At 40.9% G+C, this 27098-nt stretch overlaps 1 protein-coding gene across 12 annotated transcripts in view; it reads left to right on the forward strand.

Annotated features, from left to right (window-relative positions):
- Positions 1 to 27098, forward strand: part of LOC140209900 (ankyrin repeat and SAM domain-containing protein 1A-like) — a 409914-nt gene that overhangs the window by 113786 nt on the left and 269030 nt on the right. For all 12 annotated transcript variants that reach the window (XM_072278542.1, XM_072278543.1, XM_072278544.1 and 9 more), the window contains 2 exons: positions 812 to 1108; positions 10622 to 10697. In XM_072278542.1, coding sequence (XP_072134643.1) covers positions 812 to 1108; positions 10622 to 10697 — 373 coding nt within the window. The remainder of the gene's footprint in view (positions 1 to 811; positions 1109 to 10621; positions 10698 to 27098) is intronic.

Raw genomic sequence — 27098 nt, forward strand, 5'->3', positions numbered from 1 at the left:
TTGACAAATGTTATATCAAATGCTAAAAATATGTTAAATTAGTACTGGGCTTGCGATCCCCAAAGAAAAATTTTGCTTGTTATGTTTACCAATGAGCCATGTAGTCTCTGGCATAGTTTGGATCCTTCCGTTTCAAAGTTGTCAACTTTGACATAACAATCTTTTTGAATATTGGCCTTTTCTGTTTCTCTAGTTTCAGTGGTTCAAAGGTTGGAGCTTGTTTCTTACTGGCTTGGCCTTTGGGTCTCCCCTTACAACTTAAGCAAGGATAGTCAGTCAAAGCGCTTTATTAATATCATATTTTGCCTACATTCACTGGGGTGTTTTTACTCTGAAAATCTCGTGAAAATTCAGTTTGTGTTTAATTACTAGAGATGCTTTGCTCACTTTACCTGGCGAATATCTATAATGACTAAATCTGGCAATTAAATAACCAGAGAAAGTTTATCCTCATTTTTTCATATTACATTAATTATTAAAACTTTCTGGATGAAAAACAATCAGTTTTGAAGGAATTGCATGCCAGATTCTCAGGTTTTGTATAATTGGCATACACTAGAGTTGGATTTTGGCAACAGAATCATCTTATCCATTGCCATCTGATTACTAATTTTTTTTTCTGGAATAACTGGCAACTTTTATCCATTAGGCTATGAATAATACTGTCTTAAATGTTATGAAGTACATTTATAGTGACAGGATAAATGTGATTTGGTAGTGCATGGCTATGGGGAAGTGCTATTCATTTGCTTCTAATTAATATATATGCTTTAATCATATGTGTTCATTTTGTTATCCCCTTTCGTGACAGAATAATGACAATGAGACAGCTTTGCACTGTGCAGCACAGTATGGTCACTCAGATGTTGTAAAAGTTCTTCTTGAGGAACTCACAGATCCCACGATGAGAAACAACAAGTTTGAAACTCCGCTGGACCTGGCTGCATTGTATGGGAGGTTGGAGGTAGTGAAAATGCTACTCATTGCACACCCAAATCTACTGAGCTGTAACACCAAGAAGCACACACCACTTCACTTGGCAGCAAGAAATGGGCAAAGAGCAGTTGTGCAAGTCCTTCTCGAAGCAGGAATGGACATTAACTATCAGGTAATAGCTGGGTACATCAAGGGCACACAACAATTTTTCTACTCCACCCCAGTGTGGCTGATGTTTGTTTTCTCGTAGCAGCTTGTATCTCACTCCAAGAAGTCATTATCTTGAGTTGATGATTGCTCAGCTGTTCAGATTTACAACACCTCATTACTGGACCTGGTAAAAAGACATAATTCTGATTATTTTATTTAGCAATTGAGCTAACTAGATTTTCGCTTGTCTTTTCACTTGGATAGCTGTAGGTCAGTTAGTGATGTGGGATATTGAACCAATATCCTCTTGCACAGTGAACTTCACACTGCATGACACCACTGTTTGTCTTCTGTGATGTTCTTTGTCATCAATTATTTGTTTGATTGCTTGTTTGTTATATACATGTATATTATATTGCATATTATGTACTTGCATATTATATATCAGTTGATGTGGTAATGTATATAGCTTAGTCCAAGGGAGGAATCATATGATGTGGGATAAAGTTTTTGTTTATGTAGTGAAGCAGATTTCTGTTACTGAGCAGGAAAGCCATGGAAAAAGATGGAACAGAAGAGTGAAGTGCACCTTCTACATTTTTGAAGGGCAAATGCTTAGAGTACTGTTGATATTTTGAAAATTGGATGCCAGTTGAAGGAGGAAGTTGGAAGGAATACAAGAAATACAAAAAAACAAAAGAGGTGGCAAGCGATTAAAATAATTTGAAATGAAATGGCGTGATAGAAACTAATAAAATGAAAAGGTGGATTAAACACAAAATATCTTGCGTATGGCAGAGGAAGCAGACAAAACTAAATTTCTGCTAAAATATAATAGCCTCAAAATTAAACTTCACAGAGCCAATACCTACAAGTTAGTATTCATGATCTATAACTGGGCATCGTTTAATAGAGCATAATTTTGCGAGCAGCTGGTGTTAGTGTCAGTATGCAGATTATGGTATTTACTGATGTGTGATGCTGATCTAAGACCAACACTCTGGTTAGAACTCAGTTGTCCACCTGAAAACTACCTTAACCTCATGCAGCAGGAAGGACTCTCTCCAAGCCTCTGCCAACCAACATTTTCATGGGATATTTAACTATTTACCGATTTCTAATTGTTGCAATCGTGCCACTACAGTTTAGTAGTTCTTTCAGAACTGCTAAATTGAAAGTTAATGGTGCAGTGGTGCTGAATAATTTGGTTTGACTTCAAATGCCCAAATTGGTTGAAAAGTTTTGTGTATGATATACTTGACAAGATGAAGCCAATTTGTTCCAACATTGGCTTAGTAGAAGCCAGCAAATGGTTGTAGGCCTGTGACTAGAGGTATGCTGCAGGGATTGGTGTTGGGTCCATTGTTGCTTAATGATTTAGATGATAATATAGTAAACTGGATCAATAAATTTGCAGAGGGACACCAAGATTGGGGGTGCAGTGGACAGTGGCAAAGGCTATCAAAGCTTGCAGCATGATCTCAGCCTACTGGGAAGATGGGCTGAGAAATGGCAGATGGAATTTATTGTGGACAAATGTGAGGTGTTGCACTTTAGGAAAACAAGCCAGCATAAGACTGAGACACTGAATGTTCGGTGTCTGAAGTGTGCCATAGAACAAAGGGACCTAGGAGTACAGATCTATAATTTCTTGAAAGTGGTGACACAGGTAGAGTGCCAAAGAGAGCCAAAAAAAAAGCGTAGAATATCTACAGCACAAGACAAACCCTTTGGCCCACAATGCTGTGTCAAACATGTACTTATTTTAGATATTACCTATGGTTACCCATAGCCCTCCATTTATCTAAGCTCCATGTACAAGAGACTCTTAAAAGACCCTATCATATCCGCGTCCAACGCTGTGGCTAGCAGTCCATTCCACACCCTCACCACCCTCTATGTAAAAAAAGACTTGCCCCTGACATCTCCTCTGCACCTACTTCCAAGCACCTTAAAACTGTGCCCTCTCGTGCTAGCCATTTGAGCCCTGGGAAAAAGCCTCTGACTATCCACACGATCAATGCCTCTCATCATTTTATACACCTCTATCAGGTCACCTCTCATCCTCCATCGCACCAAGGAGAAAAGGCCAAGTTCACTCAAGCTATTCTCATAGGGCATGCTCCCCAATCCAGGCAACATCCTTGTAAATCTCTGCAAACTTCCTATAGTTTCCACATCCTTCCTGTAATGAGGTGACCAGAACTGAGCACAGTAGTCCAAGTGGGGTCTGACCAGGGTCCTAAAAAGATGTAACATTACCTCTCGGCTCTTAAACTCAATCCCATGGTTGATGAAGGCCAATGCCCTATATGCCGCCTTAACCACAGAGTCAACCTGCATAGCAGCTTTGAGTGTCCTATGGACTCGGACCCCAAGATCCCTCTGATCCTCCACACTGCCAAGAGTCTTACCATTAATACTATGTTCTGCCATCATTTTTGACCTACCAAAATGAACTGCCTCATATTTTTCTGGGTTGAACTCCATCTGCCACTTCTCAGCCCAGTTTTGCCTCCTTTCATATCCCTCTGTAACCTCTGACAGCCCTCCACACTATCCACAACACCCCCAACCTTTGTGTCATCAGCAAATTTACTAACTCATCCCTCCACTTCCTCATTCAGGTCATTTATAAAGATCACGAAGAGAAGGGGTCCCGGAACAGATCCCTAAGGCACACCACTGGTCACCGACCTCCATGCAGAATATGACCCATTTACAACCACTCTTTGCCTTCTGTGGGCAAGCCAATTCTGAATCCACGAAGCAATGTCCCCTTGGATCCCGTGCCTCCTTACTTTCTCAATCAGCCCTGCATGGGTTACCTTATCAAATGCCTTGCTGAATGGGGTACCTTATCAAATGCCTAGCTTTGGCATATTGGCCTTCATAAATCAGGGTGTTTGTTACAGGAGTTGAATGTTACATTGAGTTGTATAGGATGGTGAGGGTGAGTTTAAAGTATAATGTACAATTTTGGTCACCTTCCTACATCAAAGATACCAGCTTGAATGAGTGTGGAGAAAATTGAGAAGGATGTTGCTGAGACATGAGGACCTCAGTCACAGGGAAAGTTTGAATAGAATATAGAACAGTACAGCATAATTCAGGCATTAGTTACGTTATACTTTATTCCCTGGAGTACAGGAGAATGGGGAAAGCTTATTGGCCTAAATGTACCTCTGTTAGTCAAGGTTGACAGTGGATATTGCATCCTAGCTGTCTGTGTGCTATGCAAGGCAGTACAGTATGGAGAGCAAGCTGTTGCCCATGCAGTAGGCTTCCCTTCTCCATGCAGCTGATGAATCCAAAGGAATAACAGATTGTTACATTTGCCAGCAGTGGCATCACAGGAGTTGCCAGTCAGCATTTAACTCAACGTTGGACTGCCTTAAGGACCCCAGCTCTGGATTTTTCCTCGGCGTTTACTCCTGAAACCTTCCCCAAGAGCAGGCATAGCCACAGAGCTGATGAGATTTAAGATCCAAGTTTTCCTTCTAGGTGAGCTGCCAACCATGGCTGCCTGGATTGACTGGTTTTAAGGCCCTAGTAACCTGCCTTTTCCCTTTTCTACTGTGAGTAGAAATGGTTCTGCTGGGCATAGTAGCTGAACCATTGAGAAGGCCAGGAGCTGGACTAGGTTGTCAGAGGTGCATGCCATTGGGAGCATTTACTTGGTAATGGGAGCTTATCCCCGCTACCTTCCCCTGCTGTGACAAGAGACAGATGACAGTTTTTGGAAGTATTCAGAATTATGAGGGATATAGATGGGGTGAATGCATGCAGAGTTGGGTGAGATTAGAAGTAGACGTCATGGGTTTTGGATGAGAGGTGAAGTATTTGAAAGGAACCTGAGGGGAAACTTCTTCACTCAGAGTATTGAGGGTGGAATGAGCTGCCAGTGGAAGTGGTGGATGTGGATTCAATTGAGACATTCAAGAGAAGTGTAGATAGGTACATGGATGATGAGGGATCGGAGGGACATGCGCTGGGTGCAAGTAGTTGGGACAAGACAAGATCGGTCAAAGGAACAATTTCTGTGCTGTAGTATTCTGACTACTGAGGGTTTAAGGGTGTGAGTAGCATAAAAAATGTGATGAATGAGGATATTTTTGAGTGTGTTAAATGCTGCACTACATTATTGAAGTTAAGTGTACATTTTGATTGGCCTAATCTCAAATAATAATGAAACAGCCTACAGAGGAGAAGTCCTTACACAGTGCTGTCAAGAAAACAACCTCTCCCTCAATGTCGCAAAAGCAAAGGAGCTGTTTGTGGACTATAGGAGGAATGGAGACCAGCTAGCCCCTATTGACATCAGTGCATCTGGGGCTGGGAGGGTAACAGCTTTAAGTTCCTCGGCATAAACATCATCAAGGATCTCACGTGCTGTGTTCATACCGGCACTGTGGTGATAAAAGGCACAACAGCGCCTTTTTCACCTTAGACGGTTGAAGAAGTGTGGTGTCGGCCCCCAGATCCTAAGAACTTTCTCAGGGGTACAATTGAGAGCATCCTGACTAGCTGCTATGGGAACTGTACTTCCCTCAATTGCAGGACTCTGCAGAGAGTGCTGTAGATGTGAATTTCCCACTATTCAGGACATTTACAAAGACAGGTGTATAAAAAGAGCCCGAAGGATCATTGGGGGCCTGAGTCACCCCAAACACAAACTGTTCCAGCTGCTACCATCTAGGAAGTGTTACTGCAGCATAAAAAGCCAGGACCAACAGGCTCTGGGACAGCTTCTTCCACCAGGCCATCAGACTGTTTAATTCATGCTGACGCAACTGTATTTCTATGTTATATTGACTATCTTGTTGTACATATAATTTATTATAAATTACTATCAATTGAACATTGCACATTTAGATGGAGACATAACAAAGATTTTTACTGCTCATGTATATGAGGGATGTAAGTAATAAATTCAATTCAATTCATTTGACTGAATGATTCTAACCTTGACAACACAGTTGAAATCATTGATTTTTATACACTGCAGCACCTGTGTTTAATATTTACCAAATTTTGTGATATGTGAGCTGCAATGTAAGAAATTCAATGATTGTGGAAACTTCGGGCTCTCTGAATACAATCTTTCCACCATCCTAATGGAACATCTGTATCATGTTGGAAAAGAATGTTTTATTTATTTATTTACTTATTGTTAAGCAAGTCCCTCCCATGTTTCAAATTAGAACCCACTCTAAGCACAGTATCGTTCTCCTTTTAAAAAAAATATAGATCATATCTCAATAGTCATTTGAGCCTTCGGTTGCACTAGCCATTCACTATTGAGGCAGTAAGCCAATGAATTAACAATAGTTGCAAAACCGAGGAGATGGTTGACTAATGTCCAAGTGGATATTATTAGGAAACTAGAAGAAACAGATAAGTTTGCGTAGTTAACAGAACAAGAAAAAATGTACGATTTGATGAATAGGTGACAGGAGAAAAGAAATGCCTAATAAAGACCGCAAATGCTAGATGAGTTCACACATCTCCTGAAGTCTTCTCCGCCATTTACAAATACCTGATTGTATTCTCAATTCCACTTTTTCACCTTCCTTTGGTGGGCAACAGAAAAAAATGGGAGTACCATAAAATGGAAGTTGTGAAAGGGAAGGAAAAAAAAGAAATCAGTGTAGCTTCACTTGCACCTTGAAGCCATAGTTAAGTAGGGGACTTTGCAGTGTGGAAAGTTAAAATGTATTATAGAGAACAAAGTTACTCTGTTAAATAATTACAGGGATTCATTGTATTGGTAACTAAAACTTGTGAGCTATCAAGACAGTGACTGAATTTTAACAATGAATAATCTTGATCTTTTTAGAATTTCAAATCATTAGTAAAGTCTATATATTAATACAGAATTGATAATATTATTAAACAATATATTTATCATTTTATTAAATATGGTAGTTAAATACAGTATATTATAAATAACCTATAACTTCTGTTAAATAAATACCCGTAATAGTTATCTGCAAACACTCTTGAGGTTCAATTCTATCTTATTTTGTTGATGAAACAATGTGTAATTGACATGGTTCTGAGACAAAATCCAATGTGACTTTGATTTTTAGATTGATTCTCATGACTAACCTAATCTCAATTAAGTCACCCATGGAATTTTAGTTTGCTTTTCACTCCGGGGCCCAAGGAGTAAGTTAAATGTAATAATAGCTTTGAAAACTCTTTTGAAAGGTACAGTGGCATGCAAAAATTTGGGTACCCTTGGTCAAAATTTCTGTTACAGGTGTCCCCCACTTTTCAAACGTTCGCTTTACGAAACCTCACTATTACGAAAGACCTACATTAGTTACCTGTTTTCCTAACAGAAGGTGTTTTCACTGTTAGGAGAAAAGCAGCGCGCAAAAAAAAGCATGCGCCCCGAGCTGCTGCTCTTCCCCGGATTCAGAATGGTGTTCTCGCTGGCATTGTTTAAACACGTGCCTGTGACTAGCCGTTAGCAAGATGAGTTCTAAGGTATTGGAAAAGCCTGAAAGAGCTTGTAAGGGTGTACACTTAGCGTAAAACTAGACATAATTAAATGTTTCGATCGTGGTGAACAAAGTAAGGACAAAGTGACTTTGACTTGTGGAAGTTGACGAAGATGATGTTGAAGAGGTCTTGGCATCCCATGACCAAGAACTGATGGATGAAGAGCTGATGCAATTGGAAGAGGAAAGGATAACAATCGAAACGGACTGCAGTAGTGAACGAACGAAAGTGAAGTCGTCCAGGAACTGAATGTGAAGCAACTGTGAGATTTTCGCTGCAATGATAAAGTACGACTTTAATTTTAAAAGGGTACGTTGGTTTAGGGCATATTTGCAAGGTGGTTTGAGTGCTTACAAAGAACTGTATGGTAGAAAAATGCACGAGGCTAGCAGTCAAGCATACTGTCGCCTTTCAAGCCTTCCACATCAGCCACAGCAGACGACGAACCTCGACCTTCGACATTGAGGCAGCCAGACATAGAAGAAGATGACCTGCCTGCCCTGATCGACGATGAGATGACACCCCAGTGTCCCACCACCCCAACCCCCGGGCTGCGGACAGATACTGATTCGTGGAGAATGCAGCGGTAGCCGGGTCGTGAAGAATGCAGCGGTAGCTGGGAGGCAACCAACACATCTTTAAGAAGAAAGCTGAAATAAACAAGCTAACTAATTAGGTGCTGCCTGGCATGTAATTGTCGGCCCAGATCAGAGACGATTGCCAATTGCGTCGCCTCTGATCTGGGCTGACACTTACGTTCCAAGCAGCTCCTAATTAATAAGCTTGTTTATTTCAGCTTTCTTCTTAAAGATGTGCTGGATGCGTCCCGGCTACCGCTGTACCCCTGCATGCTTCGCGGGTCGGTATCGGTTCGCTGTCCGGAGGGTGGGGGCCACTGCACCCCCCAACTTCCAACGACTCAGCTTAACACACCATCATCAGTGTGCTCGATGTCTTCCCGATTCCCGTGATACTACACTATACATACATTATTTCTACTTTATATAGGCTGTGTACTTTTAGGTGTTATTTGGTATGATTTGGCAGCTTCATAGCTTAAAGGTTACTGGAGAGCGCTTGCACCGAGTTTTTGCCGATGGCGCTTGTGTGAGATTTTCGCTACAGAAAACAGTGCAGGCAATGATTGTGGAAAAGTATTTCTACTTTTATAGGCTGTGTATTTATCTTATCATTCCTGCTTTTACTATATATGACTGTTATTTTAGGTTTTATGTGTTATTTGGCATGATTTGGTAGGTTATTTTTGGGTCTGTGAACACTCACAAATTTTTCCCATATATATAAATGGTAATTGCGTCTTCGCTTTACGACCTTCCGGCTTACGAACCGTTTCATAGGAACGCTCTACCTTCAGATGGCAGGGGAAACCTGTACTGTGAATAGCTAAGCGAGTAAAAGATGACCTGATTTCCAAAAGGCATAAAGTTAAAGATGACACATTTCTTTAATATTTTAAGCTCCATCTTTTACAGTTTCAAAATAACAAAAAGGAAAAGGACCCGAAGCAAAAGTTTGGGCACCCTGCATTGTCAGTCCTTAGTAACACCCCTTTGGCAAGTATCACAGCTTGTAAACATTTTTTGTAGCCAGCTAAGAGTCTTTCAAGTTTTGTTTGGGGGATTTTCACCCACTCTTCCTTGCAGAAGGCTTCTAGTTCTGTGAGATTCTTGGGCCGTCTTGCATGCACCGCTCTTTTGAGGTCTATCCACAGATTCTCGATGATGTTTAGGTCGGGGGACTGTGAGGGCCATGGCAAAATCTTCAGCTTGTGCCTCTTGAGGTTGTCCATTGTGGATTTTGAGGAGTGTTTAGGATCATTATCCTGTTGTAGAAGCCATCCTCTTTTCATCTTCAGCTTTTTTACAGACAGTGTGATGTTTGCTTCCAGAATTTGCTGGTATTTAATTGAATTCATTCTTCCCTCTACCAGTGAAATGTTCCCCGTGTCACTGGCTGCAACACAAGCCCAAAGCATGATCGACCCACCCCCGTACTTAACTGTGGGAGAGGTGTTCTTTTCATGAAATTCTGCACACTTTTTCCTCCAAACATACCTTTGCTCATTGCGGCCAAATTTCAGCGTCAGAAGTTTGCAAAGGAACATCTAAACAAGCCTGATGCATTTTGGAAACAAGTGCTGTGGACTGATGAAGTTAAAATAGAACTATTTGGCCGCAATGAGAAAAGAGGATGGCTTCTACAACAGGACAATGATCCAAAACACACCTCAGAATTCACAATGGACTACCTCACGAGGCGCAAGCTGAAGGTTTTGCCATGGCCTTCACAGTCCCCCGAGCTAAACATCATCGAAAATCTGTGGATAGACCTCAAAAGAGCAGTGCATGCAAGACAGCCCAAGAATCTCACAGAACTAGAAGCCTTTTGCAAGAAAGAATGGGCGAAAATCCCCCAAACAAGAATTGAAAGACTCTTAGCTGGCTACAGAAAGCATTTACAAGCTGTGATACTTGCCAAAGCTGGTGATACTAAGTAGTGACAATGCAGGGTGCCCAAACTTTTGCTTCGGGCCCTTTTCCTTTTTTCTTATTTTGAAACTATAAAAGATGGAAATAAAAAAGTAATCTTGCTTAAAATATTAAAGGAATGTGTCATCTTTAACTTCATGCCTTTTGGAAATCAGTTCATCTTTTACTCGCTTAGCTATTTACAGTAACAGAAATTTTGACCAGGTGTGCCCAAACTTTTGCATGCCACTGTACTTTTGCCAACTTGGGTAATAAAGGAGTTGTGTTGTTCTCGGCTGCTGCAGTTGACTGATCTTATAACGTGTAATGAATAACTATATAAATAAGGTAAGGATGCCTTTTGAAATGTTGGATGAGTTAGAGGAAGAGAGGAATAGTAGAAAAATAAAAATAAATGTGATTGTTTATAATTCTTGTGTGCAAAATTCAGTAACTTGCTTCAAAGGTCAGGAAACAAAAGAAATTGTTTAAATGGAAAACAAAATTAATCCTTTTTCCACTTTCTCAATCTTCAGACAGAGAAGGGTAGCGCACTTCATGAAGCTGCATTATTTGGAAAGACAGATGTGGTCCAGATACTTTTAGCTTCTGGTAAGTCCTTGTTTTTGAAACAGAGTATCAAATAATTTTTTGATGAACAACTGTCGATGTTTTTAATGCATCTCAGTAATATCAAGTCCTATAAATGATGTGGGAGTTAGTTCTTAATTTATGTTTATTAGCTATTTTGATTTTGCATACCTGTTGGTATACAGATGGTCACACAATAGTTTTGCATTAAAGGCCTTAAACCTTTTGATTTCTTTCTTTGCGAAGACCAACCGTAGCATTGAGCCACTTACCAGTGAAATTTACTTTCTCCTTTCCATTATCTTTCATCTCGATACTTAATAGTTGGTAGTCCACTCATCTCCTGAAGCCTTCTCCACCATTTACAAATATCTAATTGTATTCTCAATTCTACTTTCTCACCTTCCTTTGGAAATCTTTCACCCTTTGCTTATCATGTATCTGTCTACCTCTGACTTAAAAATATTCCAACTCAAGAATCTGCAGCAAACTCATCGCACCATCGAGAGCGAGAGAGACTACGGGGGCCTCCGCCAGTACATCTGCAGCAGCTAGACCATGATATTCCTTGTCCTATGACGCCTCAATTGGCAACACTGGCCTGGAATTGGCTGTCCACAGGGCTGCACTCCAGAGGCGCCATCTTCCAAGCCGCGCCTGGAGGATGTCAGAAAACAGTGAGCTCCAGGAGCAGGAATTCATCCGCTGTTTAAAAAAAACAGTTTGAGTGCCATTGCCGATCAGGACCTCGATAGAACCTCAGCCACCTTGCAAAGAAATGAAAGAGACATTAAAAAAGGGGATTTAAGCTGCTTCTGCAGATGAGCTTGAAGAAGCAGCCACTTGGCACCATCTTTTATTGCATCTTTCTTTGATTTTATTCTAGATTCATCGATAGGTAACATTCTTTCTATGGCCACCCTGACAAGGTCTCATGTTTCAATCCGTTGTCTCACTTATCTAAATTCTAGCCGTGCAAGGTTACCCTGTCCAACACTTCCTTATTGACAGCCTTCAAGTTTCAAGTATTGGTCTAATTCAAGATTGTCATTTCCAGTACACAAGTGTATAGGAAATGAAATAATTGCTACTCCAGATCTGATGCAGCACAAAAAACCCCACAAAAGATAAAGAGCACAATAATAATAAAAAAGTACAATAAATATAAATATGTCAGTTAGCTTATATACATTGATTGTAGGTCCATAAAGTAATGCTGGAAACTGGAGTGTCTGTACATAAAGCGACTGAGAGGAAATGATAAAGTAGTTGGGGTTGGGGGTGTTGGTTAGTAGGTGATGTGTTGATCAGCCTTACTGCTTGGGGAAAGTTGCTGCTTTTTTTATTTGAGTGTGGTGGTGGTACACCCCGAACTGGATCTTGGACTTCTTAATGGAATGACCCTAGCCAGCCCAAGTTGCCAGCAACATCTCAAGCTTCATCACGCTGAGCACTAGTGCTTCCCTCTCCCTGACACCAGGGCTGTGTGCTTGTTGCAAGGCTCCCTGCCCTCATTCTAACTCCTTCCTATAGGAGCATATTGAGAGTGTCCTGTCTGGCTGCATCGTTGTGTGGTACGGAGGATGCAGATATCAGCAATGTTCCCTCCAAGGTGTGCGTGTGCACACATCTTTTGCTACCAGCGCACAAAGGAATTTAAACTGCTCACAAGAAGTTGTTACCCTCTACTTCTTTGGAATATTCAGTACATTGCAATATTCAGTACAATCAGATTTCCTTTACAGTTCAATGCAGACGGTGTTGACAACTTGGTGTTTGCGTTAATATGTCTGCAGATCTTAGAACTGCCATATTTGTACTGCTTTTATTGAAGTGCACACATGTTGTTACTGGGCAAAAAAAAATGAACAGCACAAAAGTTTTGCTTGCTCTGGTCACTTCAAGTTAAAGGGAACATTGGGTATCAGACCGCAAGAGAATTGCCGGGGTCTTCCATCCCTCTGTTTGTGACATTTACCAGGAGCATTGCAAACGTAGGGCCCAAAACATTGTTGAAGATTACACCACCCATCCCACAATCTACTTGACCCACAACCATCAGGCAGGAGCTATAGAAGCACCAGAAATAGGACCGTCAGACTGGGTAACAGCATTTTCCCTCAGGCTGTGAGACTAATGAATACCCTGTCACCACCGAGGTCTCATCAGTAGGTCAGCATGCTGTTTACTGTATACCTGTTTTGCATGCATTGTGAATTTTTTAAAATTAACTTATTATGGTCATATGGTTTATCTGCTATGTGTTAGATGTCTTGTGGGAGCACCGAGCCCCGGAGGAACGTTGTTTTGTTTTATTGCATGTATGTACGGTCTAATAACAAAGTTGAACTTGAATGGTGTGGATACAATGTAGCCTCCCCCCTGATGGGAGTGGGATAAACTGTCCATGAGCCGGAAGGGCGAGATCCTTCATGACGTTTCTGGCTCTTTTCCGGCACCTTTCTATATATAATACATGAAATGCAAACAGGAAGGATCTAAAACAGGTTGTCAAAACTGCCCAACACATTACTGGAACCAGCCTACCCATCAACAAGAACACACTACTTTTATTGTCAATATTGTATTTGCCACAATGCATTTCTATACCATGCAGTGACACAACTTGTTAGAATGCTCTCTTCTGCGTATTTGTAGACTGGCATGTACATAGTGCAGCTCTCATCAGTCTCCTCAGAGTAGCTTTCCTGATTGTGTATAATATGTTCTGGGGCCAAGTGAGGTTGTAAGGGGTGTGCTTGCCCAGAAGTTTTGAAACTGCTTGCAATTTCCACTGCTGTGTTGCTGGAGTGAGTTCTCCTAAAGTCGGTAACCATCTTATTTGTCTTGTTGACATTCAGGAAGAGGTTATTTGCCTGTCACCAGGCCTTGAGTTCTTCCATTACCTCTCTGTAAGTTGCCTCATACTTGTTGGTGATGAGCCCCACCACTGTTGTGTCATTGGTGAATTTGACAATGTGATTACTCGGGTGCTTAGCCATGTAGTCATATGTGAGCAGTGTATTGCAATGGGCTCAGCGCACAGCTCTGGGGGGCACCCATGTTGAAGGTTGATGATGAGGGAGGACTGGTTGTGTATCCTGATTATCTGGTCTGTGGTTAGGAAGTCCAACACCCAGTTGGTGCTCTATTTTCAGTGTATCAGTATCCTCCCTTAACAAAAATAGCAATATTGTACATAGTATTTCAGATGAAGTCTCATAAGTGCTTTATAAAACTGAAGCAAAACCTCCCTACTTTGGCATTCAATTGCCCCTACCAACAAGTGACATCCAATTGGGTGTACTGCATTTGGTGTTCATAAAGTGATGCTTTGTATATTGGAGAAACTAAATGCAGATTGGTTGATTCCTTTCTGCAGCATATGGTTGTTTTTGTTCAGCTTGCCCACCCCCCCCCCCCCCCACACCACTGTCTCCCACCCAGAGGTCCCCTCCTTCAGTCTATAGATCACTCAGTTGGGAGGATATTGCATGGCTGGTAATTATTTGACCCCAGCAAACCTTTGCCATCTATCTCGTAGGAAAGAAACTGATGTCTCCTTTTCCAAAGCCATTTTTATCAGACTAACCCTGGTTTTAATGAGAACCAGAACTACTTGTTTAAATCTTTGACACCCAGCTACTCTATTCTATGTGTGTTAACAGTCAATTGCTAGTCTTTTCAGAGTTATTAGTCTACAGGTCCAGCACTGAATTTTTCACAAAAAGTGACCTGGCCTATTCAAATTATATACAGTGGATTCTAGTTATTTTGGACACATCAGGACCAGTACATTTTGGCCCAATTAAGTGGCTGTCCTGTGTATCTGAAGTTTTTTGGAAATGTTGATAAGACCTCAGACAAAGTCAGGAATCAAAAAGTTGAGCATGGTGACCTGAGCAGCCTATATTTCAATGCAAGAAATATTGCAGGAAAGGTGGATGAGCTCAGGGTATGGATTAACTCCTGAAATTGTGATATTGTAGCCATTAGTGAGTCTTGGTTGCAGGAGGGGCAGGACTGGCAGTTCAATATTCTAGGGTTCTGTTGTTTTAGAGATGAAGAGCAGAAGAGATTAAAGGAGGAATGGTGGCGTTACCAGTCAGGGAAAATGTCAGGGCAGTGCTCCGTGAGGACTGACTGGAGAACTCGTGTAGTGAGGCATACTGATGGGTGGAACTAAGAAATAAGAAAGATATGACCATGTTAATTGGGCTATATTACAGACTAACCAACAGTCTGCGGGATTTAGAGGAACAGATATGTAGAGAGATATAGTAGGTGATTTTAACTGTCCACATATTGACTGGGAATCCCATACTATAAAAGGACTAGATGGGATGCAGTTTGCCAAATGCGTTCAGGAAAGTTTCCTTCATCAGTATGTAGAATTCCCAACAAGAGAGTGTATGATATCAGATCTGCTGTTCGGGAATGAGACAAGACAGGTGACAGAACTTTGTCTAGGGGAACACTTTGCATCCAGTGACCACAATGCCAGAAGTTTCAAAGTAAATTTGCAGAGAGATTGGTTTGCTCTGTGGATTGAGATTCTAATTTGGAGAAAGGCCAATTTTGATGGGATCAGAAATTATCTGGCAAGTGTGGATTAGGACAAACTGTTTTCTGGTAAAGGTGTATTTGGTAAGTGGGAGGCCTTCAAAGGTGAAATTTTGAGAGTACAAAGCTTTTATGTGCCTATCAGAGTAAAAGGTAAAGGGATAACAAGTGTAGGGAACCTTGGCTGTCAAGAGATATTGAGGGCCTGGTAAGGAGAAAAAAGGAGATTCATAGCAGGTATAGGTGAGGAGGAAAAAATGTGGTGTGTATGGAGTATAAGAAAAAATGCAAGAGAACACTTAAAGGAATCTGGTAGACTAAGTAGACAAGGTGAAGGAGAATCCTAAGCAATTCTACAGAAATGTTAAGAGCCAAAGGATTACAAGGGAAAATTGGTCCTCTGGAAGATCAGAATGGTGATCCATGTATTTACTCGTAAGAAGGACACAGTCTATAGAAGTGAGGGAAAGCAGCATCAATTTCATGGACCTTGTACAGATTATGGAGGAGGATATGTTTGCTACCCTGAGGCAAATCAGGATGGATACATTGCCAGGCCCTGTCAAGGTGTTCCATCGGACCCGACAGGAGGTGTGCAGAAATTACCGACATCCTAGCAGAGATATTGAAGTCATCCTTAGTGCCAGTAGAGGTATCAGAGGATTGTAGGATAGCCAATGTTGTTCCGCTGTTTAAATAAGACTCTAAACATAAACCAGGAAATTATAGACCGATGAGTCTGACATCAGTTGTGGGGAAGGTCTATCAGTATTTGGATAGACATGGACTTATTAAGGGTAGTCTGCATGGCTTTGTATGTGGTAGGTCGTGTCTAACCAATCTATAGAGCTTTTTGAGGAAGTACCAGAAAAGTTGATGAAGGCAAGGCAGTGGATGTTTCTACATGGACTTTAGCAAGGCATTTGACAAGGTTATGCATGGGAGGTTGGTCAAGAAGTTTCAGTGGCTTAACATTCAAGATGAGGTAGTAAATTGGATTAGATATTGGCTTTGTGGGAGAAGCCATTGAGATGGTTGCCTCTCTGACTGGAGGCCTGTGACTAGTGTGCCACAGGGATTGGTGCTGGGTCCTTTGATGTTGGCTATCTCTATCAACGACTTGGTTGATAATGTGGTTAACTGGATCAGCAAATTTGCGATGAACCAAGATGGGATGTGCACTGGACAGTGAGGAGGGCTATCATGGCTTGCAGAGGGATCTGTATCAGCAGGAAAAATGGGCTGAAAAATGGCAGATGGAATTCAGTGCAGACAAGTGTGAGGTTTTGCATTTTGGTTGGACCAACCAAAGTAGGTCTTACACAGTGAACGGAAGGACACAGAAGGTCATAAATAAACCTTTTTGGCAGATTGGCCTTCATATATCAATCTATTAAGTATAGATGGGATATTATGTTGAAATTGTCTAAGACTTTGGTGAGGTCTAATTTGGGGTATTGTGTGCAGTTTTGGTCACTAACCTACAGGAAAGATGTAAATAAGGTTGAATGAGTACAGAGAAAATTTACAAGGATGTGGCCAGGACTGGAGGACCTGAGTTATAAGGAAAGATTGAATAAATTAGGACTGTATTCCTTAGAACATAGAAGATTGAGAGGATATTTGATAAAGGTATACACAATTATGACGGGTACAGATAGAATAAATACAAGCAGGCTTTTTCCATTGAGGTTGGGTGGGGTTACAAGCAGAGGTCATGGGTTAAGGGTGAAAGGTGAAAAGTTTAAGGGAACATGAGATGAAACTTCTTCTCTAAGAGGGTTGTGAGAACGTGAAATAAGCTGCCAGCACAAGTGGTGCATGCGAGTTTGATTTCAATGTTTCAGAGAAGTTTGGATTGTATGTTGACTGGAGTACTGTACAGATGCAACAGGAGTGTTCCCACACCGGTCTGACAAAGATTTTCAATGGCAAGCCCAGTCTCTATATTAAAAAAAGAGGTACAGCCTGTCGGAGCAGTCACCATCAGAGCAGTCTGAGGCAGAGTAGGAAGGCTTTGGCTCAAACAGGACTTCAATGAGAACAGGCAGAGGTAAGGTAAGTTCATTCCTTATTTTTTTTTTAATTCAGCTCCAGAGAGAATAGGGGGTGTGTCCACAGAGCCAGTGTTCTGTTCTGGGAGTCAGATGTGGGATTTCCAGGAGACTCGCAGCCTCCCTGATGGCCGCGTCTTTGCCAGGTGCATTGAGATGCAGCTCCTTAGAGACTCTGTTAGGGAACTGGAGCTGCAGCTGTATGACCTTTGGCTTGTTAGGGAAAGTAAGACAGTAATAGACAGGAGCTACAGGACGGTAGTCACCCCAAGGCTACAAGAGATAGATAAATGGGTGACTCAGGAGAGGGAAAGGAGAATGTCAGATAGTGGAGAGCATCCCTGTGGCTGAACCCCCTCAACAATAAGTACTTCATTTTGAGTACTGTTGGGGAAGACAACCTACCGGGGGAAGCAACAGCGGCCATGCCTCTGGCACTGAGTCTGGCCCTGTGCCTCAGAAGGCAGAGAACTGGAGAGGATGGCAGCAGTAATAGGGAACTCTATAGTCAGGGGGACAGATAGGCGATTCTGTTGATGCCAAAAGGAAACATGGATGGTAGTTTGCCTCACAGGTGCCAGGGTCTGAGATGTTTCTGGACGTGTCCACTATATCCTGAAAAGGAGGGTAAGCAGCTAGAAGTCGTGGTACATATTCAGTTTTCTGGATAATTGGATGTCTTCTGGGACAGGTGAGAGTTATGGAAATTGTATCAGCCTCCAAGTAGTAGCCAAGATGTGGGACTGAGATTGCAAAGGGAGCTGGAAACGGCATGTAATAAGGGTAATGACAGAATTGTAATGGGGGACTTCAGTATGCAAGGGGATTGGGAAAATCGGGTTGGTGTTGGATCGCAAGAGGGGGAATTTGTTGAATGCCTATGAGATTGCTTTTTAGAGCAGCCTGTGCTTGAGCCTACTCAGGGAAAGGCTATCTTAGATTGGGTGTTGTGTAAAAACCCAGATCTTATTAGGTAGCAACGTGAAGGAACCCTTAGGAGGCAGGGTTCATAATATGATTGAATTCATACTGCAATTTGAGAGGGAGAAGCATAACTCACATGTATCTGTATCATAATGGAGTAAAGTGAGAGAGGAACTTGCCCAGATGGATTGGAGGAGGATACTGGCAGGCATGAAGGCAGAGCAGAGATGACTGAAGTTTCTGGGAATAGTTCACAAGGTGCAAGATAGATATGTCCCACAGAGGAAGAAATTCTCAAATGGCAGAGGCAGGCAACCATACCTGACAAAGGAAGTTGAGGACTGTATAAAAGCCAAGGAAAGGGCAGATAAGGCAACAAAAGGAAGTGGGAAGTTGAATGATTGGGAAGCTTTTAAAATCCAACAAAGGCAACTAAAAAGTTATAAGAAGGGAAAAGATGAAACATGAGGGCATCCTTGCCAATGATATAAAGCAGGATACCAAAAGTTTTCTGAGTAGAATAAAGAGTAAATGGGAGGTGAGTGTTGATATTGGACCACTGGAAAATGATGCTGGCGAAGTAGTTATGGGGACAAAGAAATGACAGAATGAATGAGTACTCTGCATCTGTCTTCACTGTGGAAGACACTAGCAGTGTGCCAGAGGTCCGTGAGTGTCATTGCTATTAAAAAGGTCTTAAGGTGGTTAAGCCACCTGGGCCAGATGGATTACATCCCAGAATCCTGAGAGAAGTTGAAGAGATAACGGATGAATTGGTCATGATTTTTCAAGAATCACATGATTTTAGTATGGTCCTAAAGCAGGGGTCCCCAACCTTTTTTGCACTGTGGACCGGTTTCATATTGACAATATTCTTGCGGACCGGCTGACCGGGGGGGCGGTGGGGGGTTAGGGTTGCCAACGTACAAGAGTAGCAGTCAAATACGTAGCGTTTACCCCAAGGAAGACTACAGTGACCATGAAGCCTTGCGCGGGCACCAGTGCGCATGCGTAACTTACATATGCCGATTTTTGCCGATTCTGTTGGTGGCGGGGGGGGGGGGGTGGTGCGCAGAGATGTTAATCACGACCGGAATATCGGTGATAAATGGCTAATACACTCAATTTCGTTTCTAAAAGGGTTTATCTAACAAATTTAATATTAAAACACAGCGCATATTTTCCTTGCATGAATATGTATTCCAAATTAAAAAGGCCTTATCCAAAATTGATGGTTTAAAAAAAATTGAGATGGATATTACTAGAAAGAATAAAATTACTTAACTCAAAAAATCTACGAAACTGAAAGCAAACTCTTAATCTATGTTTAGTAATGGGATTAAGATCTTGCCTACTAATCTTAGAAAACAAAAGGGAAGAGGAGCTCCCAGTAAAGAGGCCAAAGAGAATCCTTTCACTGAGTATTCCTCCAAATCCAACCATGATGGACATTCATGTATATCTAAATTGTGAATCCAAAAAGTAATATATCGAATGTTAATTGCCCAATAGTACATTCTAAAATTTGGCAAAGTCATCCTTTTTTAATTTCTGCAATAAGGGTTTACTCAAATCTAGGATTTTTATTGTTCCAAATATAAGATAAGATATAGAATCTATTCTGTCAAAGAACTTTTTAGGAAAAAGGAAGGAACTGCCTGAAATATATACAGGTGTCCCCGCTTTTCGAATGTCCACTTTATGAAACCTCACTGTTGCGAAAGACCTACATTAGTTACTTGTTTTCGCTAACAGAAGGTATTTTCACTGTTACGAAAAAAAGCAGCAAGCGCCCCGAGCAGCCGCTCTCCCCCGGATTCGGAACTGCATTCTCGCCGGCATTGCTTAAACACGTGCCTGTGAGCATCCATAAGCAAGATGAGCTCTAAGGCATCGGAAAAGCCTGAAAGAGCTCGTAAGGGTGTTACACTTAGTGTAAAACTAGACATAATTAAGCGTTTCGATCGTGATGAACGAAGCAAGAACAAAGTGAGTTTGGCTTGTGGAAGTTGACGATGATGATGTTGAAGAGGTTTTGGCATCCCATGACCAAGAACTGATAGATGAAGAGCTGATGCAATTGGAAGAGGAAAGGATAACAATCGAAACCAAATGCAGTAGCGAACGGACCGAAAGTGAAGACGTTCAGGAACTGAACGTGAAGCAACTGCGTGAGATTTTCGCTGCAATGATAAAGTACGACTTTAATCTTGAAAGGGTACGTCGGTTCAGGGCATATTTGCAGGATGGTTTGAATGCTTATAAAGAACTGTATGATAGAAAAATGCGTGAGGCTAGCAGTGAAGCAAGCCTTCAGCAGACGACGAACCTCGACCTTCAACATCGAGGCAGGCAGACATAGAAGAAGATGACCTGCCTGCCCTGATGGAAACAAACCATGCCGACACCCGGTCCGCGGAGAATGCAACGGTAGCCAGGACGCACCCTGTACATCCTTTAAAAAAAAGCCGAAAAAAACAAGCTAATTAATTAGGTGCTGCCTGGCACGTAAATGTCGGCCCAAATCAGAGGCGATTGCCGATTGCGTCGCCTCTGATCTGGGTTGACATTTACATGCCGGGCGACACCTAATTAATTAGCTTGTTTATTACGGCTTTTTTTCTTAAAGATGTGCTGGGTGCGTCCCGGCTACCGCTGGACTCCTGCATGCTTCACGGCAATGTATCGGTCGGCGGCCTGGAGGGTGGGGGCCACTGCACTACCCCAACCTCCGACGACTCAGCCTAACACACCATCATCAGTGTGCTCAGCGCTGTCCCAATTCTGGTAAGTGATACTACACTGTACATACATTATTTCTACTTTATATAGGCTGTGTATTCATCATATCATTCCTGCTTTTACTATATGTTACTGTTATTTTAGGTTTTATGTGTTATTTGGCTTGATTTGGTAGGTTATTTTTGTGTCTGTGAACGCTCACAGATTTTTCCCATATAAATAAATGGTAATTGCTTCTTCGCTTTACGACATTCCGGCTTACGAATCGTTTCATAGGAACGCTCTACCTTCAGATGGCGGGGGAAGCCTGTAAAGAATTTCGGTAAAGCTATCATTTTAATAGCATTAATTCGACCTGTTAATGATAATTTCATAGGCGACCATTTCGAAAGTATTTGCTTGGTGTAATCAATTAATGGAAAAAAATTGTATTTATAGAGATCCTTAAAATGTTTAGTAATTTTAATACCAAGATAGGTAAAGTAATTTTTAGCAATACGAAAAGGTACTTGATGGTTTGGATTGGAAATAACACACTTTTATGTAAATTTAATTTATACCCAGAAAAGCTGCTGAATTCAGAAAATATAGATAACATAGAAGGAATAGATTTCCTAGGATCTGAAATATAAACTAACAGGTCATCTGCATATAACGAAACCTTGTGTATTTTGTCCCCTCTCTTAATACCCTGAACAGTATTAGAATCTCTAAGAGCAATAACAAAGGGTTCTAAGGCCAAGTTAAATAATAAAGGGAAAAGAGGACATCCCTGCTGAGTACCCCTATATAATCTAAAATAGGGAGATTTTTTATTATTAGTTATAACCGCAGCCATAGGAGCATGATAGATCAATTTAATCCCGGAAATAAATCCTGGGCCAAGATTAAATCTTTCTAAAACCTCAAACAAGTAAGACCACTCCATTCTATCAAAGGCTTTCTCTGCATTAAGAAAAACAACACGTTCAGATTCTTCAGATAGAGAAGAATGAATAATATTTAATAATCTTTGAATGTTAAAATGTGAATATCTATTTTTAATAAATCCAGTTTGGTCATTGGAAATAACAGTTGGTAAAATACTCTGAAGTCTGTTAGCCAAGATCTTAGAAGGAATTTTAAAATCCACATTCAATAGAGAAATTGGTCTATAAGAAGTGCATTCAGATAAATCTTTATCTTTTTTCGGAATTAAAGAGATTGAAGCTTCATAAAAAGTTTTCGGGAGAGTCCCAGAGGATATAGAATCAATGAAAATTTGTTATAATTGAGATATAAGTGTATCAGTAAAAGTCTTATAAAATTCCACTGTATATCCATCTGGTCCCGGAGCCTTGGCTGATTGGAAAGAGGATATAGCCCTTGCTATTTCCTCTTGTTTAATAGGTGCATCTAATGTATTCAAATCTTGAATAGAAATTTTAGGTATATTCAATTGTTGCAAAAAACTATTCATAAAAGTAATATTGACTGAAAGTTCAGATTTATAAAGATTAGAGTGGAAATCCATAAATATCTTATTAATTTCATAAGGATCTACCGTTTCAGTTCTATCAGGTCTTCGTATTTTCAGGATCTGTCTTCTAGCCTTATTTGCTTTTAACTGACCGGCTAATAATTTGCCTGATTTGTCTCCATGTATATAAAATTGGATTTTGGATCTAAGAAGTTGCTGTTCAATGGGAAAAGTCAAAAGCAAATCATGCTGTGCTTGGAGTTCCACCCTTTCCTTAAAGAGATCTTCACTAGGCATTACTGAATAAACTTTATCTATTTCTTTAATCCTATTTGTAATCAGTAAAAGTTCCGCCTTAGTTTTCCTTCTTAAACCTACTGAATATGAAATTATCTATCCCCTAAGAAAAGATTTCACCGCATCCCAAATAGCCAAGTTTGACATTCCTTCAGTGTACTTAATTCAAAAAATAGAGAAATTTGCTCTTTAATAAAATTTACAAAAGTTGAATCTTGTAACAACGAAACATTAAATCTCCGCTGAGGTATCTGAATATTATCAGAAAACTTCAAAGTTAGTTTCATAGGTGCATGATCCGGCAATGGAATCATATTATACGCACACCTAGCAATAGAGGGCACCAATCATGTGTCTAGCAAAAACTAATCAATTCTTGAATATTTATGGTATACATGTGGGGAAAAAAAAGAAAAGTCTTTTTCTTTAGGATACTTAAATCTTCAAATATCCACCAAACCGTATTCTAATAAAAAAGAATTAATGCAAGTCGCAGCTTTATTAGGAAGCAACGGATTGGTGGACGATCGGTCAATCGACGGATTGAGACAGCAGTTAAAGTCACTGCCCATAATCAACCTGTATTCATTTAAATTCAGCAATACAGAAAATAGCTGCTTAAAAAATTCAGGGCTATCTATATTAGCTGCATATACACACATCAAAGCCACCTTTTGACCACATAACAGACCAGTGACAACTAAATATCTTCCAATTAAATCAGTAACAGTATTAAAATAAACAAAGGGGATTTTAGAATTAATAAAAATAGATACCACTCTTATTTTATTTACTGATAAAGAATAAAATAAGGGTCCCTTCCAAAATTTAAAAAAGCGATTTTCATCCTGCCTGCGGATATGGGTCTCCTGCGCAAAACTAATATCTGCATGAAGTGTTTTTATTTTCTTAAAAATCTTTCTGCACTTAATAGGTTGGTTCATATCGTTTAAATTCCCTATTACTGCTCTGCTTAAGCGTCTGATAGCGATCTTTCAGATTCTTCAAAGATTCCTGAACAGCGAGAATGTTTTATTCAAGCATTTCATTAGCGTTCGTCAATTTATCGATTTTGGTATCCACCGTACCGATCTTCACATTAATAGCTTCTATTAAAGAGAGCATTCTTTCTGAAGTAGAAACCTCCTCTGATTTCTTTGTTTGTTGAGCTTCAGGAAGAGTTTTGCCACTTCTTAATTCGTTTCCAGATCGAGTATCAGCCATCATAATTAAATCGTAAATCCTTCAGCAAATATAATAAATCTTCAAACTTGAAATGAATCTAGCAGTGGCAAATAAGTTGTGAAAGATGGAGCTATGACAAAAAAGTCGTATTCCATACGCTGTCAAGTGGAGACCCAGGGAAATCTTACCTGACAAATCCGTTAGAGTTCTTTGAGGAAGTAACAAGCAGGGTGGACAAAGGAGAGACAGTGGATGTAATTTACTTGGATTTTCAGAAAGCATTTGATAAGACGCCACTCATGAGGCTGCTTAACAGGATAAAATTGTATGGCATTACAAGCTGGCATGGATAGCGGAATGGCTGACAGGCAGGAGGCAGCGAGTAAGAATAAAAAGAACCATACCTGATTGGCTGCCAGTGACGAGTGGTGTCCCTCAGGGGTCCATATTGGGACCGCTGCTTTTCACATTATTTGTCAATGATTTAGATAATGGAATTGATGGCTTTGTGGCAAAGTTTTCAGATGATACAAAGATAGGTAGAGGGGTAGGTAGTACTGAGGAAGCAATGCGATTGCAGCAGGTCTTAGACAAATTGGAAGGGTGGGCAAAAAAGTTGCAGATGGAATACAGTGTTGGGAAATGTATGGTATTCATTTTGGTAAAAGGAACAATAATGTGAACTATTATCTAAATGGGGAGAAGATTCAAACATCAGAGGTGCGAAGGGACTTGGGAATCCTCATGCAAGACTCCCAGAATGTTCATTTGCAGGTAGTCTGGGGTAAATAAGGCAAATGCAATGTTGGCATTTATTTCAAGGGGAATAGAATATAAAAGCAAGGAGATAATGCTGATCCTTTATCAGACACACGTCAGGCTGCACTTGGAGTATTGTCAACAGTTTTAGGCCCCAAATCTCAGAAAGAATGTGTTGTCATTGGAGAGTGTCCAGAAGACGTTAACAAGGATGATTCTGGGAATGAAAGGGTTAACATATGAGGAGTGTTTGGCAGCTTTGAGTCTGTCCTCCCTGGAATTTAGGAGAATGTGGGGGGGGATCTCGTTGAAACTTACCAAATATTGAAAGGACCAGATGGGGTGTATGTGGAGAGAATGTTTCCTATGGTGGGGGTATCCAGAACTAGAGGGCACAGCCTCAGAATTGAGAGGTTTCTCTTTAGAACAGAGGTAAGGGTTTTTTTTTTACCCCAGAGAATACTGTATCTGTGGAATTCTCTGTCACAGTCTGTGGTGAAAGCCAAGTCAGTGTGTATTTAAAGCAGAAGTTGATTGTTTCCTGACCGGTCAGGGCATCAAAGGAAATGGTGAGATTGCAGGTGTACGGGGTTGAGTGGATCCAGTTTCAGCCATGATGGAACAGCAAAACAGATTCAATGGACTGAATGGCCTAATTCTGCTCCTATGCTATATGGTAAGGGTATGAAGTGCTCTCTTCCTGCTACTGTCGATGGGAGAAGGCAGTTTAAATGGTTTCGGCATGGACTAAGCCAAAGAGCCTGTTTCTGTGCTGTACTTCTCTGACTATTACTCTAAATGGTTAAAAAGGAATTAAAAAAAGACAAACTGAGCAACAAATTATGTATTTCAATGAAATATAGAACAAATTAGAACACTTACAGTGCTACATTACTATAAATCTATATGTTAATTCTGAACAATTATCAGTGGAGGAATTAATCCAGTGTATGCTGCTGTGTTCTTTTGACTGTAAAAGACCAAAAATTCGCACAAACATCAACTGAAGATAATGGATTGCCTTCAAACGATGCTTTTGATGATTGTATCTTCCAAATCTTCATTTTCATTGTAACATTCAAGGTGATTGTTGATAGCTTCAAATTCTTTGTAGGTTCTAACTTGTTAAAGTAGTGCAATCATTTCATTCACTCCTGGCTGTTTCAGGCATCTCCAAGCCTGAATGCTTGAAACCACAGTGAGTAAAATGGTTCTGAATTGTCTTGCTGCTTATTTCTCGCCAACTATCCAGTGACAAAAATCATTGTGTTTTAAGACAAACACACACAATTAGTGCTATTTGAAAATTATTTCTTCTTCACACAGCGTAGTGTCTTAACAGCCAAGCAAGTGCACATGACTGAAGTTGGTTAGAAACTAACTTCTGTTGCCGTAACTTCTACTGGGGCAGAAAATAATCTGCAGATGCTGGGGTCAAAGCAACACTCACAACACGCCGGAGGAACTCAGCAGGTCGGGCAGCATCCGTGGAAAAGATCGTTTGACGTTTCGGGCCAGAACCCTTCGTGACGAAGGGTTCCGGCCCGAAACGTTGACCGATCTTTTCCACAGATGCTGTCCGACCTGCTGAGTTCCTCCAGCGTGTTGTGAGTGTTTCTACTGGGGCAATAGTCTCCTACCTCAATTAAGCAGCATAGTGTCCCAGATAACAAAAGGAATTCTGGCTGTTTTTCTTGATTAGGTTTTGGTCTTTAAGAGTTGTCCCAAATGAGTGGCTGCCCCGATTAACTGATGGCCCAGTTAATTGGAATCCATTGTATTTCTGGTTGAAATTGGTATTTTTTTTTGTCCTTGGAGCATATTTGGGAGTCATAGAGAGATGCACTGTCCAAGCAGGCCTTTGACCCATCAAAGATTCAAAGTACTCAGTACACAACCCCGAAATTCATCTTCACAGACGGTGTGGAACCCATTCAAAGAAAAACATCAACCCGAGCAAAAAAAAAAACCACATTGTCCAAACAGCGACAAGAACATCAACCTCCCACATGCAAAAAAAAATTATGCACATGGCAACAAGAAAGAATGAGCAAAATCTCTGAAAATAAAACAAACTAAGAGTCCATCTTCAGCTCAGCTCAGTGTTCCTTACCTGCAGGCCACCCCAGTTCAAAGTTGCCCAAAATAGCAACAGAAAAGGAGCTACAATCCAATACACAAACTGCAGACCCAGAACTTCAGTACCATCCTCCAACAGCATCGAGGGAGAAAGAGACCATTCAAAAGCACGGACTTTCCCCTGGGATCAGCGAGGGAGAGGGAGACCATCACATGCAAAACCTTCCATCAACATCGAGTGAGAAGCTGGTAGATAGTGCTGAGCACTCGCTCGCCTTCCACATTCACCTCCTCTGTTTCAATCTTTGATGCTTTGATTGGTGAGAAGTAGCGTCAATCATGGGCTCGTGCCCATCTCTC

Source organism: Mobula birostris, chromosome 14 (assembly GCF_030028105.1).
Source record: "Mobula birostris isolate sMobBir1 chromosome 14, sMobBir1.hap1, whole genome shotgun sequence".
NCBI classification, from domain to species: domain Eukaryota; kingdom Metazoa; phylum Chordata; class Chondrichthyes; order Myliobatiformes; family Myliobatidae; genus Mobula; species Mobula birostris.